Source organism: Micropterus salmoides, unplaced genomic scaffold (assembly GCF_014851395.1).
Source record: "Micropterus salmoides isolate LMB-PRFRI ecotype aquatic unplaced genomic scaffold, ASM1485139v1 Ms_hic_scaffold_16, whole genome shotgun sequence".
In the NCBI taxonomy this organism is placed as follows: domain Eukaryota; kingdom Metazoa; phylum Chordata; class Actinopteri; order Centrarchiformes; family Centrarchidae; genus Micropterus; species Micropterus salmoides.
The window spans coordinates 29,788,511-29,806,459 of NW_024040707.1; the positions used below are offsets into that span (position 1 = coordinate 29,788,511).

The 17,949-nt window shown below is 40.2% G+C and overlaps 1 protein-coding gene across 1 annotated transcript; it reads right to left on the minus strand.

The window, feature by feature from the left end:
- Nucleotides 1–952: 952 nt before the first annotated feature.
- Nucleotides 953–10,432, minus strand: LOC119905929 (RING finger protein 223). The gene is made up of 2 exons (XM_038723334.1): nt 10,134–10,432; nt 953–2,810 (listed from the first exon to the last, which is right to left on the minus strand). Exon 2 carries the CDS (start codon nt 2,713–2,715, stop codon nt 2,026–2,028), a length of 690 nt encoding a protein of 229 aa, XP_038579262.1. The 5' UTR covers nt 2,716–2,810; nt 10,134–10,432; the 3' UTR covers nt 953–2,025.
- Nucleotides 10,433–17,949: the final 7,517 nt, after the last annotated feature.

Sequence of the window (17,949 nt, forward strand, 5' to 3'; positions counted from 1 at the left end):
TGATATGCACAGAACTGCTAAGTAGCACATCTCGATAGGTAGCATAAATCGACAGAACACCTGTGCAAAACCTTTTGAGATTTGACTCGCCCCTGATCTCGCGGCATTTGTCGTCTTCATGTTGAGTTTGTGTCTGGGTTGATGGCGCTGTTTTTTAAAGTCAGCTGCATTCATCTCAAACGCACCTGTTGTGTCTTGTGTTGGAAAAGTGCTCTACTGCGTGAACTACATGATACAGAGAATATTGCTCTATGAACAGAAGATAACTAATTAATATCAAAAAGCAAGCCAGGAAATGCATTCCTGAAAAACACGAATTTCAGCAGTGAGCTTTAAATTAGTGCTTATTTTTAAGCATTTTAACACATGAGCTACATGAAGTGTTGAAGAAAACATAACACATGGTGTTAGGCTTTTTTTTGTGTGTGTAGCTAAATGCCCTAGAGCAAATTACACCAACTGTCAAAAGCTAAAGAAATTGTACATATAATCATTATTTTCTTCTTTTTTATATGCCTTTATTCATTTAGGGGGAAAATCCAGTCTTTTTCAAGCCTTGACTGAGTATTTTTTCGTATTATTTCTGCAGGTTCCTTAGCCATGTTTACTGGCAGTTGAAATGCTGCTTGAGGAAGTTGCACTTTTATTATGGCCACTCCTAAATGAATGTTAGAATTTAACATAACCGTCTTATCAACCATGTGTCACAAGTGAGCTACTTGGAAAACCCCACAGCCTAACTTGTCCTTTATCTGACTCACCTAATCCAGGAATAAATGACGCAAACTTCTTGTCAAGACGAAGTAGGGCTTTACTTTTATAGTCATGTGTTTAAGGTTCAGATAGGGAGGAAATGACAAACAGCGGTCAGTGAATGGGTCGACTGTTTCGCAACATGACCCTGAAACTAATACTTCTTTTTAATTTGCATTCAAGAACGTCAGAAGCTGTGTTGTTTAAGGAGAATTTACTACACCTGCTGTTCAAACAGATTAAACCACCAACTGACAATGTTGTAAATTTAGTTTTTAAGACGTAGAGAAAATGCATGAAAATGCTAAACTGCAATTAACTGATGTCAATCTTAATAATGAGGCTGTCATACACAAGTGTTATCTGAGTTAATACCTCACTATTTTAATATAGTTTTGTAAACAAGGACATATCAAAACACACAAATCGAATGGACAATATATAAAGTTTGAATCTTAATTGGCACATTGAGATTACATTCATTTTCTTTTGTGGCAGACCTTTCATTGTTACTATTAACTTGACTTTTTGTTGTTCTTTACCCAACCAGATATTTGCAAAACAAGGTTCACATTTCATTAATAAATGTAAGCATTTTAAATGTCACAGTTTGGCTTCGCTGAATGTTGAGAAGACACTAACAACAAATCAACCCACTCATGTCCTTTGTTATCTGATGTCCCGAGTGTCCAAATATGACAAGAAATTCCATCAAAGCAGTTTTACTAAAAACTCTCTAATTTCAAACCACAGTGAAGTGTCAAATTGATTTTGGTGAATGTTTCTGTTTCACATGATTTGAAGGAGTCATTATTTTTTTCCAGTCTTTACAAGCTTGAATGAACAGTTTAGTAATGTACTATTGCTTATGTATAGCTGTTAAAAATGATAAGTTACAGCTGTGTGGAGATAAAGTTGCTATGTGTAGACTTTAACTGTGATTATAATTAAAAAATTCAAGTAATTCAAATTAGTCTGATGATAAATGAAACAAATAACACAAAATACTTCAAAAAAATTTGTGCAGTCTGTGCTACTTTCAGTCTACTTTCATCTGTCTCCTGGTGCGGTCTGCATAGTGTCCCAACCGCCACTGGGAGGCAGTCATCTAAAAAGCCTAAAAACACATGTGGTTCAGTTGTAAATAAAAAATCTGAGGTTTTAAAAGTTGTTTAGCAATAACAATGTGCGCACTAATGTGCAAAAAGTTACAATATCAAACATTTAAGATAGTCATGTAATGTATCATTTACAATATTATGTACGTTGCAGTCAGCTGAAAGTGGTGGGAGTAGTTGTAGTTGTAGTGGAAGTGGGGTGGATGGGTTCTCGCATACAGCGCATGTTCCCAGTGCTGAATACACACTGCAGTGGCCACAACACAACAACAATAAGCAGCACGATGAGCACGATGAAGAGCACCATTCTCTTCCAGTCCGCCAGCCGGTCAAGCAGACCAAAAGTGCGGGTCCGCGTCAGGATTGGTGTGTCCGCAGTCTTGCTGGCCCCAATGTCAATACAGATGCAGAAGGCTGTGGGACTGTCAGGGGCACCCAAGCCGGCGTTGTGACTGGAGCTTTTGTAGCACAGCTTCTCCCCCTCCAACCACACTGGTTCCTCCTGCTGCTGGTGGCTGGGCAGCTTGCAGAGAACCTCGCGGCTGGTGGTCAGAGCCGGGGGTCCCTCTTCGGGCAGCGTGGTGGGGTGACGGCAGAAGGGGCAAGAGAGGCGAGTGCTGCTGCCGTTACCATCTTGGTCATCCAGTGAGACTGCCATGAGGCGGGAGAGGCACTCTAGGCAGAAGGTGTGGGTGCACTCCAGCATCTTGGGTGTTTTGAAGACATTGTCGTAGGTATTGTAGCAGATGGAGCACTCTGGCTGGTTCATGGCTGATACCTTCTTTTGCAGCTCTCCAGCAGTGTCCTGGGGGGCAATGTGCCAAATCTGCGGAGACTGTTCCATCTTCAGAAATACAAGCCTTCCCTTTCTTTTTTGTCTTTTGGACTCTCCCACCGTGTCTTTCCTCTTCTTGGTCTGTCCTTAACTTCTTAATTATCCTAAAAGAGAGTTAATGAAAATTAGAGATTTGTTTTTTTTATATTTCACATGGTATTTTGCTGTTTGTATCATGACAACTGTGCAATGAAGTGCAAGCCATTTTTTCAGTCATGTATAACCATAATCCCAACAGGATTCAGGATCCGTGCTCTTTTTACTCAGCCCAGTTGAATGTTGATCACACAAACTTGAACTTACAAAGCTGATAGGATTTTGGTATGTCAATGAACAATTCAATCACAGGGGGATGCAAAATGGGTCAAATGTGTTGAGGGATATTGTAGATTTAGTAGATCTGAAGCAATTGCAACAAGCACAAACAAATGAGTCAGTAAAGTTCCATGACAGCACAAGAATGGCAAGGACCATATCCACCCCCTTATGTAGCGTGACTGATACATAGTTGCAGGTACAGAGGGAGTGTTACTGTGATGGACATAGTGTTCTTAAGGGAACAAAATAAATGATTTTCCAATCACGACTAGATTTTAACAAGGGTTCAGGCCATGAACAAGAAAAGCCCTGACAAACCATATTTGAGACAATTGATTCCGCCATAAATTATAAAAATGATAAACCTCCACTGACTTAAAAGATAATAGCCCCTGTTGGTAAAGTTTGGTGTTATAATTCTAGACCAGCGAATGACTCAGTGACACAGTAGCGAATAAGAGGAGTAGGTCATTGTAAATGTGAAACAGTGTGTTGAGTGGGTGTTTTTTTTTTTCTCGCTCTTGACCTGAGCAACCATGTTTTTCTACAGATGATTGTAAAATGTTCCTCACCTTCTTTGTTGATATGGTTATTAATTTCCAGTATTTATCCTGGGACTTGCCCGCCCAACTCTTGCCCCTCTTTAAGTACTACTGCTCTGAACTCTTTCCAACCTATCAGCTTAGAAGACCTAAGCTATTTTAAAAATTAGTTATTATTAGTAGTTATTGGCCCTGCTGCTATCCAGTCCATATTAAAGAAAAAAACATAGATCCCACTTTGCCCATGTCTAACATTTTAGAGAAGGTTGTGGCCGACCAACTCACTGCTTTGTTGTAGAGACACAATGTTTATGATAAGTCAGGATTTTGGAAACGGCACTCCATGGAATCTTCTCTTTGGAGGGTCTATTATAATATCCTCTGATGTGGGTGAGTGCTCACTTCTTGACCTCATTTCTGCTTTGACACAATTGACCATCATATCCTGATCAAGAGGCTATGTGACTGGGTGGGTATATCAGAGTTAACATTAGACTGGTTTTCATCCTACCTCATTGACAGAAGTTTCACTGTTTCTATTGGAGACTGTGGGTCTGATTCCTCGCCACTGTCTTGTGGTGTCCCTCAGGGCTTGGTTCTAGGGTCCCTGTTATTCTCTCTATATCTGCTTACCTTAGGACAGATCATTATTCGCGGATGATATCCAATTCCATTTGTCCTTCAAACTCAGTGAGGCTTTTAGATTATCTGGGCTCCTAGACAGTCTAAATTCTATTATGAACTGGATAGCAGAACATTTTTTACAGTTAAATGGTGATAAGACGGAGGTTCTGGTTCTTGTTCTGGAAAAAGTTACCCCCATGATCATGCAAAGTATCATTCACTCCAACCTGCGTAATTTAGGGACAATATTTGATCAGTTTGTCACAACTTGACACCCATGTTAAGCAGCTACCAGATTTTAAACTGATATTTGTAGTTTCACCTGCTGAATTAGAGATGCTTAAACATGCTTTATCTTGCAATGATTACTGTAACACACTATTCTCATGACTTTGCTTCTCAGCATGTCTGCCCTTGATTGTCTGCAGGCAATCCAGATTACTCACAAGGTCAAATAGATCGTCTCAAATTACCCCTATACTAAGATCTCTTCACTGGATCCCTGTTGCATATGCTTAGTTACAATTAACAAATTCGTTTGTTGAACGAATTGTTTAATGAAATGTATGGGGTTGATTGTTCTTATGTAGTATGTATGATGCTTTGGCAATCACATTCATGCCAATAAAGCTAATTTGAATTGAATTAACAAATTGACCCCTGAGAATATGTAAAACTGATACAGCACAGACAGGGTAAATCAACACAGTATAACATGTTTATGTAATTAAGATAACCTACATAGTACCAGAATATCCAACACTTTTTCATAGGGTCGTCAAATATCAACGCTTTGTCAGTGTGTCCATATATAGACGTACAAGATACCCACAAGAGTCTGTATAATTTGCCTTTTTAAGATGTGTTCAACGTTGTGAAATGGTGACAACGGTTAGTTAGGTTTTAGGCACAAAAGCTACTTGTCAAGGTTTAGGAAAACATCATGGTTTGGGTTGAAATAACTACATTACGTGACATAAGTATGTGATGAAAACTTAGGGAATGGAGTGCAGGTGGCTCAGTTGGTGGAGTGCCCACTGCAAGTGTGAACCTTTGCTCTTTTAGCCCCGGGTTCGATTCCTGCCAGTGTCCCTTTGCAGCATGTCTTCTCCTCTCTCTCCCACATGATCTACTTCTCTCTCTCTCTCCTATCTAAATAAAAGGCTAAAAAGCCACCAAATATCTTTAAATAAAGAAAGCCTCGGGTGTCTCATACAGACACTGAAGGGAGTAACTTGTGCACTGGCATTTGAGTCCTGGGAATGAGAATGAGCTGATATATCCTAAATATCCATGTAGCTCAGGTAAGAGCTTATCTTTGTATAATATACTTGAAAATTTTAATTTCTACTGGGCAGTTTGCATATGGTAGCCAGCCTAGCATGCAAATGTACACCAGCCGGCACAGGGAGTCCTTGGGTCCTTCTTGAATCAAGCAACTGATGAAAGATTGTTTTGGGTGGGTTACAGTATGTGGCCCTACCTGGAACAACATCGTGGGATAAACACAGGCGGCTTTGTTAAAGTGACTTTTTGAGCATGTGTGTTCAAATCTGTGTATGAGACAGCACGGTAAACTAACAAACCATGTCTTCTCACTGTACACCAGGACCATGTTTTAATATTGTAAAGTCTGCTTTGAGGACCACATTGCTGCTCTCTTCTGAATCCAGTCTCCTTGTCTTATTTTCTTTTTTAGGATGATAAGAATATTTTATGGTAGTAAGCTACCTGCTGGTGTTGTGAATGTGAAGGAGACTGTGTTTGTTTGTGTGTAAGGGATGACTGATGGTCAGAGGACAGGTGTTCTCCTGTCTGTGCCCTCGGGGCTGGTCCTGCCCTATTACTCCCATCTATACAAAGTCCCTGCTTGTTCCTTCTCTAATCGCTCCATCTGCCCTTGAAATTCTTGCACTGCCAACTCTCTCTCTTCATCTCCACGGAACATGCTTTAGTGGGAGGAGGCCCAGACTTTTCTGTAAAATTACACTTGTCTTATCAGTTTAAAGCCCCCCAATCACTGACCGGGACTAAGTTTCCCTATTGCTCAAATTGAAATACTGTTATCGGGTCAGGTATGGTCATTTCCCGGAGCTCCAGTACATTTCCTTTGCACACAAGTTAGGTTAATCAATATATGTTTCATATCATTCACGGGTTATAGAGATCAGCCTGAAGGTCTTTAAAATCAAAATGTTTTTTTAAAGCCCCAGGCTATGTTACATAGTAGAATGTGCACTATGTAAATAGCAACCAAGAGAGCACCAAACTGAACAAAAACACAGTCTCATGTTGTCAAAAGTCAGTGAAGTAAAAGCGGTTTTGGTGGTGGCCTCAGGCTGTTATTGTACTCCTAATGATTCTCTGAACAGTCCTTAACAGAACACCATGCTGGAACACTGACCTGATATAACGTACAGTCCCCTCTAAAAGTACTGGAACGGTAAGGTAAATTCCTGTGTTTTTGTTGTTCACTGAAGACATTTGAGTTTAAGATTAAAAGATTAGTATGAGACAAGAGTTCAGAATTTCAGCTTTTATCTCCTGGTATTCACATCTAGATGTGTATAGGCCTACATTTACACCATCTTTGTTTGGCCTTTGTTTTGCAGTGTAATGATAAAAACAATGAAATGGAATTTGTAGGTTTGTAGACATATAAAGGTAGACAACGCATCTCCACTTCCTCCCAATGAACAAAAAGGAAGCCAAAATTTCCATGTAATGCCATTTTGCGCTGTCTGTGCCTAATGGTGATCATGACCTGACGGTGCTTATATCACCGCCATTTTTGTGTCCCGTCACAGCTGTTCTCCACAGATGCATGACATGCATCACCGGAACTACAACTACCTGATCCACATAACTGTCCGGAAATCCTCAGATAAACCCTGGACTACAATTTTAAATTGACCATCATCAGGGCAAAGTTGACTACCATACATATTTTTCCGAATGAGGTCCGGTCCTATGGTAGTTCTTTTTTGTTTCCGTATGCTATTTCATCACTAAATTCATTTATGAATTGTTGTGGTGGGAAATCAACTGTGTAGATTTAGAATATTTACAGTGAATGGAAATTGATGGCTAAGCTAATAAGCGCAACAAGCTTTTGCAAGGGTAGCTAGCAAGCCAGCAGGCCAGTCAAGCGCACAGACCCATGCAGTCAACACAGCAGGCGACTTCAGCAACACTTCTTTCTACTGTAGTGTATTTATTCTGTTTAATTAAGTTAGGCAATGTTAGGTTAACATTATAAGATAATGTACATAGCCAGAAACAAACACTACAGACAGACACGCAGCTAAAATGCTGGACGGAGAATGTTTTCGTTTTCCGTTTAAAAATGAAAACGCAGTAGTGTGGATGGGGCCTCAGTAAACTATACCAACTGTACCTGCTAACATTTCTGGTCCATCTTTGCTTATAAAAGTTGTTTTACCTCAATTCTTTCATTTTTAAAACTAAATCTGAACAACAAATAATAGCCATAACCATTTCTCCCCACCCTTTAATTTCTCTGAAATAATACTAGAAATTAGTTTAACCGTTGTACAGTCTGCGAGTAATGGCATACTGGTAGTTCATTTAGTAGGCAATATGCAATTCATAGTGATTGAGTACATATTGGGCAGTACCCTAATTCTTTGTGTGCCTACCCATAAAAGGGAGTGTCATCCAAAGTGTTCTGTAGTTGCTGTGCCTTCATTATTCTTTCAGTGTATGGATGATATGCTCTAATATTACCTGAAGTAAACAGAGGGGAAATTCTTTTCACTAACAGTATGCATGTATGTTCCTGTGGCAAAAAAAACATGCATACAGTTTGTGCTACTCTAATTACATGGCTTTGTTCTGTGACATTAACATATCTACACTGAACAAAATTATAAACGCAATACTTTTGTTTTTGCCCCCATTCATCATGAGCTGAACTCAAAGATCTAAGACTTTCTCTATGTACACAAAAGGCCTATTTCTCTCAAATATTGTTCACAGATCTGTCAAAATCTTTGTTTGTGAGCACTTCTCCTTTGCCGAGATAATCCATCCACCTCACAGGTGTGGCATATCAAGATGCTGATCAGACAGCATGGGTATTGCACAGGGGTGCCTTAGGCTGGCCACAATAAAAGGCCACTTGAAAATGTGCAGTTTCACTGTATTTGGGGAGCTAAGGGGGGTTCCGGAAACCAGTCAGCATCTGGTGTGACCACCATTTGCCTCATGCAGTGCAACACATCTCCTTCGCATAGAGTTGATCAGGCTCTTGATTGTGGCCAGTGAAATGTTGGTCCACTCCTCCTCAATGGTTGTGCAAAGTTGCAGTAAGGTCGAGACCCCGGTGAGGACAACAAGCATGCAGATGAGCTTGGTCTCAGACAATCTCGGAGGTGAAGATGCTGGATGTGGAGGTCCTGGGCTGGTGTGGTTACACGTGATATGCGGTTGTGAGGCCGGTTGGATGTACTGCCAAATTCTCTGAAATGCCTTTGGAGACGGCTTATGGTAGAGGAATGAACATTCAATTCACGGGCAACAGCTCTGGTGGACATTCCTGCAGTCAGCATGCCAATTGCACGCTCTCTCAAAACTTCTGGCGAAATTTGTGGAATTGTGCTGTGTGATGGAACTGCACATTTTTGAGTGACCTTTTATTGTGGCCAGCCTAAGGCACACCCGTGCAATACCCATGCTGTCTGATCAGCATCGTGATAAATGGTCTAGCTATGAAACTTCTATTGGTGGTGAAGAGATACTTAAAGTGAGACTAAGCACATTTTTTAAAGAAGAACTCATTCTTTCTTGTAGGCCTACTTATTGCAATTAATTATACGCACCCTTGTTCAAATCAATACACTCAGATTTTTAGTTGTCACAGTACAGCCTTATTTGGTCTGGTAGAACAAGTAGCTTATGGTGGCTAGCTCGTCTTAGCAAACTTAAGCTTGATTCAGTTCACTGACTTGACAGTTACATAATGTTTAGCCATTTGTCATTATTCCGTAATTATCTCATTTAGCCACAGTGGCCACTCTTTAGCTAAAGTTACATAGTCTCAATTTAATGTGGAGAAGTTATAACTGACCCTTTACAGCATATTTACACAAATACTGCTTCAAAGAGTCCAGCTTGAGGTTTAGGCAATCCATAGAGCCACACTGACTGGACGTATAATGTACAGCAGAGTTAAATATTAACTCAGACTAAGTCATTGCTGAACCCAAAATATCAACATCAAACATGGGGACGTACCTTTATTGCCTTTGTACAGGATTCTGCTTTAAGATTCAATTTATGGTCCCTATGACACGTTTTTCTAACCTGCCCCAGTGACCCATTAAGTCACTTGTTGGTCAAAAGACCTAATTTTGTGTTAGTCAAATTGAAGCATTCTTTTCGAGATGTAGCCTCTTTGTGTCAGGCTCACCTGTGTGCATCTTCACTGTGTGCTGAATGTTGAGCTCAACCATCATCCACAAGCTGCCCTACCTGTTTTCTGTTTTGAAAAGTAAATGAAACTTGATCTACCTGTCTACCTGCCGTTTGACTGGGGGTGGGGGGCATTTACAGATAGCACATGTGTGAACCCAACTGACTATGCAGGAAATACAGTTAGATCCTAACTGAATATACAGAAAGCTACTCGTGAGGTTTTGTTATCCACCATGTGACCGAAGTAATCTACCTGCACCCTCACATTTTTTTGCAACTTAATTAAGCTAAAGAAATAAAGTAAAGGAAATACCTAATTTATTAATATTATTAATCCAACTGTCTGGAGTTAGGTTTTAATGGTATTTAGTTTTTTCTCTTCACTCACAGCAGTTCTTGAAAAGAATTCAGCTCATATTTAAAAGGTATAAATGAAAACAAAAGCTACAAACTGGTAGAAAAAGCAAAATGATTCAAGGCAACATTTAGACCAAAGGTTCAGTTTACCTTTTAACTGGAAAAGATGTCAGATGATCCTCTCTTTATCTCTCTGGGCCAGGATAAGCTCACTCCCTTTGCACTTGAAAATGCATTTTTCTGGAGTCAAAGTCAACTGACTTCTGAGATCCCAGCAGGGAGTTAGGGATTTTAATTGCGCCTCTGCCCAGGCTAAGGTCCTCCTTCTGTGCTGGTCTGAATAACCTGCCGAAGTCACAGGTGTGTGTGCGTGTGTGCTCAGAGGCTTTGTAATAGCTTTCTGTGTCCTCCTTCCTCTGCGCCCATTTGCCAGTATCACCTGCACTGCTCTGTCAGCTCCCTTTTTAGCACTTTATGCAAATGCTTTTATTCTTTGTCTCAGCCTTGAGGTGGTGTCTAGAGGTGGGGAGGCGGAGAGCGAGGAGGAGGAGGAAGGAGACCTCTCAAAAATTCAAGTAGATAAATACACATTCTTGCCCTCTCCCCCCTCCCTCTTTCTTTGTTGATATCTTTCTCTTTTCCTCCTCACCTCTGTCTACCTGTCTTCACTGTCGCCCCACCCTCACTAACACACACACACACACACACACACAGACAATGCAAATACCCCTCACCTCCAGCCCAATATACAAACACGTGCAGTGTAATAACTCCTTCAACCAACAGCTGCATTTCCTTTGTTGTCAACAATATCTTACTTTTGCGCTCATAAAAAACTCTGCAGGCACCTTTTTTTTGCCCCAGGGCATTAAACACAAAAGACAAACAACGGAGCTTTTGCAGTATACCTAAGCTGCACAATACATATAAAGAATTCATTTCCATTAAGTCAGTGATAAGGTAACAGCTGACGATAAAAGACTATCTTCCCACCGGAGCACCACTCTATGTGAATAGCCTGTTGTTCCACCTCCCTTCTGGCATACTGTGTTGCTGGTCACTAGCTGGGCTGTTCCCAGAGTCTGAATTCAGAGTAGTGTATTTTGAAAACTTTCCCAGTTACGCTTCGCCAGGCAAAGTGTCTTGTAATGACAAAAATCACGTCATGTTTTGTCTTAGATGTCGAGCTCACCATTAAGCAGAGAAGAGCATTCTCTAAATTTGCATTTCAAAGACTCTACTAAACATTCATTCAGTATTTAATTCAGGAAGTAAACATAAAAATAACAAACGAAAAAGAGCCCATTAAGATGACTTGAAGGATAAGTGTTACACTTTGTATTTGATTACTCATTTTATTTTATGGTAATGACTAATGGCTCTGGGCCATTAGCAATAGCATGTCCCTGCAATAACAGCTGCCTAACTGACTTGGTTATTTAGTAACACAAACACAGTATCATATCAGCAAAGTAATTTATTGGGCATTGAGTTGAGTGCTTTGAGGAAGGAGTAGTTATCCACTTTTATTCCCCTTCCTAGAATCCATGAACTTGTCTTCATAATAAACATGTCAAAGATTTAGTGGGTGGCTGGATGAAAGTAATAAGCTGCGGTAAGTTATCTTGTAAAATGGAGGGTTGGGTGAAGCTGCTGCTAAGGCTTGGGAGGGATACACATGAGCAGGGAAGCTATAAAATGACACAATGTTGACTGTCCCTCCACTCAGCCAGACATTTACTCCAAAACTAGAGAGCAACAATGAAATTTTCTATCTCTATCGCCAAGCCACCAAGGGCATTGCATTCTTTCAGAATAAAACATACAATGTTACATCTCAGACAGCTGGTAGGAATGGGCAGTGGGGGATGTGCGGACTGGCTTGAAAATATCAGCCTTGTGTTGACTGTAATATTACATTTAGCTGACGCTTTTATCCAAAGCGACTTACAATTGCTATACATGTCAGAGGTCACACGCCTCTGGAGCAACTAGGGGTTAAGTGTTTTGCTCAGGGACACAATGGTGGATGGGTCACAGTGGGGGATTGAACCCAGTTCTCAATATCTGCTTAATATCTGCTTATGAGGGCAGACTTCACACCTTATTTGCTAGACCACAGTAGAGAATTTGATGTGATGACAAAGAGAGAGGCGAATGACCTGCAGCAAAGGTCCCTGGAACTAGGGACAATGCTGTTGTGTGTCATGGGTCTTTGACTAAAGGTCACCATGAAGCCCTAAACTTAACGGTACAGTGTGATAATGCATGAAACACTGAGGTTAGCTGTAATGTAAAATATTTGACACGTTAGCCGATACAGGCCTTCTGGGGTATAGGTGATAAGGAAACCAGACACCTCAAGGTGCTTTTACACCTTCCAACACCCATCCGCTTCTCTGCACTTCAGCAACCACCAACAGCAGTACGTCAGTTTTTCCAAAACTTCTGAGCCTTTATGTGAATTTGAAACTTTGAATGGAAAAATTGGTTCCTGGAGCAAGCACCCAGCATGTCTACACTTCCTGTATGCTTCATCTCTTTACTGTCAACAAGGTAGGTGCCAGAGTTGAGAGAAGGAAAAAGATGTGGATGACTGGAGAACATATTAGTAGAATTAAGGTGAAGGGTTTAGTTTTGGGCTAAAAGGGATATTTTTCAGGAGATGGTCTTATCTAGGTCTGACAGGTGTGGTTCAAAAAGCAAAGCAGGTTAACAAAAATATTTACGTACGAGTGTTTATTTTACAGTTTACTGTAAGCCAGTTTAGGTTATCAAATTATCTTTATGGCCACACGCCCTACGTGCTCTTACTGTAGCATTGTCTGTACTTTTTTGCCAAGTCATTTATTGAGGAAGAGGGAAGTATTTCAAGGAAGGTTAAAATCAAGGGCAACTGGGCTTGGTTGAAGATACTTTAAGACATTTTGCCTCTTATCCAAGAGGCTTCTTCAGCTCTATTTCTACTTCAGGACAGAAGATTTACAAACCTTGCACTACTGAGCTTTCCAAGGGGTCATCACAGTACTGAGAATAGCATTCCAAACAAAGGTCCTACTTTTGAACTAAGTTTAAGTAATATTTGTTTGCTAATTATCATTTTCTAACATGCTGACCTTAACTGTAAACATGCATTTTTATGACTATATTTAGGATATTTATTTGGCGGACTTAGCAATGTTTCACAGGTTTCAATTGGAAGGCTCCCGTCCTCCAAAATGCCCAGACTGACATGCAAGAATTGAGTAATTCACCGACTTTGAAATTAGTAGCTTATTTTAAATCAGTGTGTAGTGTGAGCGCGTGCAAATATGGACAGAAGTATTGACGTGATATAAAAAGTTTCTTTAATCATGAAGCCTAATGTTTGTCTATAGTTCTGTGGTTTATGATTGAAGTGTATGAACTACAATGCAGACTGGACTCTGTGACAGAAAGATCCACGTTATATACGCTCATCTGCTCTATAAAATGTCTGAGCAGATCGGACTCTTGTGAAACGTGATGTTTGGTACAGATGTGAGCATGTACAGTGAAATTACAATCACTTCTGGTTTCATGACGAATCATCAAACTTCGACATCATGCATCAATAAACAAAAACTCACAGTTAGCACAACTTTTCATCATCAATGCCTTTAGATTGCACTGTGAAAGTTTGAAGTAAATCGGATTATTTTTTTGGGAGGAGTGGACCCTGTAACTGCCTAAAATTGTACTTTTAATTCAAAATGGCGGACTTCCTGTTGCGTTTAGAGTATGAGTCCTTGAGGCTTTTTTGCGCGTCTTGGTATGATACATGTTCCACAAAAAGTCTGTTCATCTAGGTTGAACTTGGCTTGTGGGCAAAAAAAATGTAAAATTTTGTATGGGGCACTATGGAGCCATTTTGACACACCCAAACGCATGAGGCCCCTTCCTGATGATGGCATCATCCACCCGGATGTCTGCCTGGTATGCAAACTGCAGAGGGGAGTGTGGAGGGTAGTCCAATTTACAAAATGAAAGTAATTTACAAAATAAAAGAAAAATTTACCGCCGGAAATGTATGTGTCCTCGACGACCCCTGGGATACACAAGGAATTCTTCCAGAGGTGGGAGTTGAAAATCCAACAAACAAGGGTATTCCACCAGACATTCCTAGCTCACCCTCACCTCACGTTTTGGTTTACCAGGTCTGTCTGGCAGCCTCCCCAGCCATCTGATCTAAATAATCTAATCAGTCGACAGCTCTGTTCATCTCTTCAACCTAGTGTCTAAGACATAGGACATACCAGGTCTGATGGTATGACCATTTCGTCAAATCACCGTGGCCTGTGGTGTTCTGGTACACTCATGAACAACCTTATTATAGCCATTCCATGACTAGCAGTCCACATTTTCAGTCCAAACACTTACATTTTGTCTGAAACATTTTAACTTCTTACAATTAATATTTACTCAAGATAATAGGTTCTTTTCTTCATATACTTATTATTACATTCTTATGATACATACTGTAATTCTAGTACTGCTACGTCTGTTTACGCTGTACATACGGCGCTATTGCATGTCTGGCAATACTGAAAGAGGGATCCCTTTTTTTTTCTCCCTGTAAGTTTAATTCTTCCTTATCCAAATTGAGTTTCTAAGAATATAGGTATATCTTGTTCAAATTGTACAGCCCTCTGAGACATATTTGTGACGGAATTGAGATCCAACCAACATGCTCTGGTCAGAGGACCTACAGTAAGTGACCTATTGATATACACAGTTATAAGTGTTCTGAATGAATAATTACTATGCACATTTTCCAACTCCAAACCATAAAAACTTGAATGCTCATTGGAGTTAATCATTTTCAGGTGATTTGTATTTGTGTAATGAGGGAGGGTGTGGCGAAAGTGAATGACACCTTATATCAAGATGTGCATGATTATTACGCAGCTTCATTACTTCAGGTAAAATAGGCCAAAAAGAGAGATTTAACTGACACGGAAAACTCAAAAATTGTAAAATGCCATTCAGTTGGATGTGTCACTCTTGAAATAGCTAAACTTTTGAGCCGTGACTACTGGACAACATTTTGGGGTGCAAAAAGTGCAGCGAAGAAAAGGTGCAAATTAAATGCAAAAGACTTGAATCACCTGAAAATGATTAACTCATTTCAAGTTTACATGGTTTGGAGTTGGAAAATGTGCATAGTACAATGATTCTTTCAGAATACTTACTTGCCTAATAATTGTGCACACAGTGTGTTTGGTAGACACAATGAAAATATTTTATCTTTTACTTTATTGGTTTTGAGTTGCTATAAGTCAGAACTTGTGTAATTAATCAAACCGGTCTTAAAGGTTAAAGTCTACAGTCATTTATCGAGGGAAGTGAAATGAAAGCAAAGAGTAGGTCTTGGCGTACGTATTTTTGTTTTTGCTCATAAATCCCATGAAAAGACCAAAACCAACAGTGTCTCAATATTTATATTTTTAGCTCTCAGCCATAAGCCCACTGGTTCCCACCGAAGATGTCAATCTTAAAAAAAACCCTGCCAAACATATAGTTAAATTTTTTTAAAGGATAAATAATTTATAGTGCATTTGTTGGGGGATTATTGTTAGCAGCAGATGAATCCACATTCTCCAAACTTTAATGTGAACCTGACAAGTCTTGATACGTGATTCTGTGCAGTGTACCCTGTGGTTACCCCAGTTCAAACTGATCTTGGTATACAGTGTTACACCTTAAGTCAGACTCTAAGGAATTAAAGGTTAAACAGTTATTAATAGTAATCGTTTTCTTGCCTCTACCAGTTGTCCTATTGACTGACTTCTATTACTTGTCAAAAATACAACAGATGTTTACACCAATCAGCCATAACATTAATCATTGCACTGACAGGTGAAGTAAAAGGCACTGATTTTCTCGTCACCATGACGCCTGTCAGTGTGTGGGACATATTAGGCAGCAAGTGACCATTTTGTTCTCAGAGTTGTTAAGCATAAGATTGATTGACTTTAACTAGGGTCGAATTGTGCTGGCTAGACGACTGGGTCGGAGCATCTCCAAAACTGCAGCTCTTGTGGGGTGTTCCTGGTCTAAAGTGGTCAGTACCTATCAAAAGTGGTCTAAGGAAGGACAGGGTCATGGGCAGCCAAGGCTCAATGATGCACGTGGGGAGCAGGGCTGGCCTGTGTGGTCCAATCCAACAGATGAGCTACTGTAGGTGAAACTGCTGAAAAAGTCAATGCTTATTCTCATAGAAAGGTGTCCGAACACACAGATATGGTTGATCAGTGTATAATCTAGGCATAATATATAAATACCAAACATGCTATATCTGAGATGCTGATGTTGATGCACTGAAACAGAAAGGTTCCAGGGAGACTTCAGTACATTGGACTGAAACCTCAAATCTGTTACTCCTATCGTCAGTGTAAGCATATGCAGATAGTGCCCTCATGTGGCCATGGTGGTAACATACTTTTATGACATTGCTTGATTGGTCTTTAACACCATTAAACGGCACATATTACTTCTGAAAAATTCTTAAGACATTTAATTGACCTGAAATCTGCCTCTCAGGATAAGCTGTGTACCATTCCAACAAATGGTTGTGGTTGGGCTTAGCGTAGGGCAAACAATTTCCCTTCCCAAAAGAACCTGTTCTACCAGATGGGTGTATTTAATCAATATACCAACCAAAGGACTGACTCTTTATACAGACTTAATTTTCAATCTTAATGATTTAGGTTACTCCTTCTTGGTTTCAGTCGCCAATTGGAATTTATGAGTGCAACGAAGTCAGAGGTACGTGCTGAAGAGGTATTTTACATAATGTGCTGGAAAATGTAAATATTGAAGTTAATTTGTAATGTAGTTTCTAGTCAGTGGTATACAAAAACACAAAACATTTTCACTTAATTATTAATAGTGAAAATGTGACAGAAGAGGCTGCAGCCCTACACTACAAAACTGAAGGCAACCTTTAAATAGAATTGAGGATATACAGTGAGGAAAATAAGTATTTGAACACCCTGCTATTTTGCAAGTTCTCCCACTTAGAAATCATGGAGGGGTCTGAAATTGTCATCGTAGGTGCATGTCCACTGTGAGAGACATAATCTAAAAATAAAAATCCAGAAATCACAATGTATAATTTTTTAACTATTTATTTGTATGATACAGCTGCAAATAAGTATTTGAACACCTGTCTATCAGCTAGAATTCTGACTCTCAAAGACCTGTTAGTCTGCCTTCAAAATGTCCACCTCCACTCCATTTATTATCCTAAACTAGATGCACCTGTTTGAGGTTGTTAGCTGCATAAAGACACCTGTCCAGCCCATACAATCAGTAAGAATCCAACTACTAACATGGCCAAGACCAAAGAGCTGTCCAAAGACACTAGAGACAAAATTGTACACCTCCACAAGGCTGGAAAGGTCTACGGGGAAATTGCCAAGCAGCTTGGTGAAAAAAGGTCCACTGTTGGAGCAATCATTAGAAAATGGAAGAAGCTAAACATGACCGTCAATCTCCCTCGGACTGGGGCTCCATGCAAGATCTCACCTCGTGGGGTCTCAATGATCCTAAGAAAGGTGAGAAATCAGCCCAGAACTACACGGGAGGAGCTGGTCAATGACCTGAAAGGAGCTGGGACCACCGTTTCCAAGGTTACTGTTGGTAATACACTAAGACGTCATGGTTTGAAATCACGCATGGCACGGAAGGTTCCCCTGCTTAAACCTGCACATGTCAAGGCCCGTCTTCAGTTTGCCAATGACCATTTGGATGATCCAGAGGAGTCATGGGAGAAAGTCATGTGGTCAGAGGAGAACAAAATAGAACTTTTTGGTCATAATTCCACTAACTGTGTTTGGAGGAAGAAGAATGATGAGTACCATCCCAAGAACACCATCCCTACTGTGAAGATGGGGGTGGTAGCATCATGCTTTGGGGGTGTTTTTCTGCACATGGGACAGGGCGA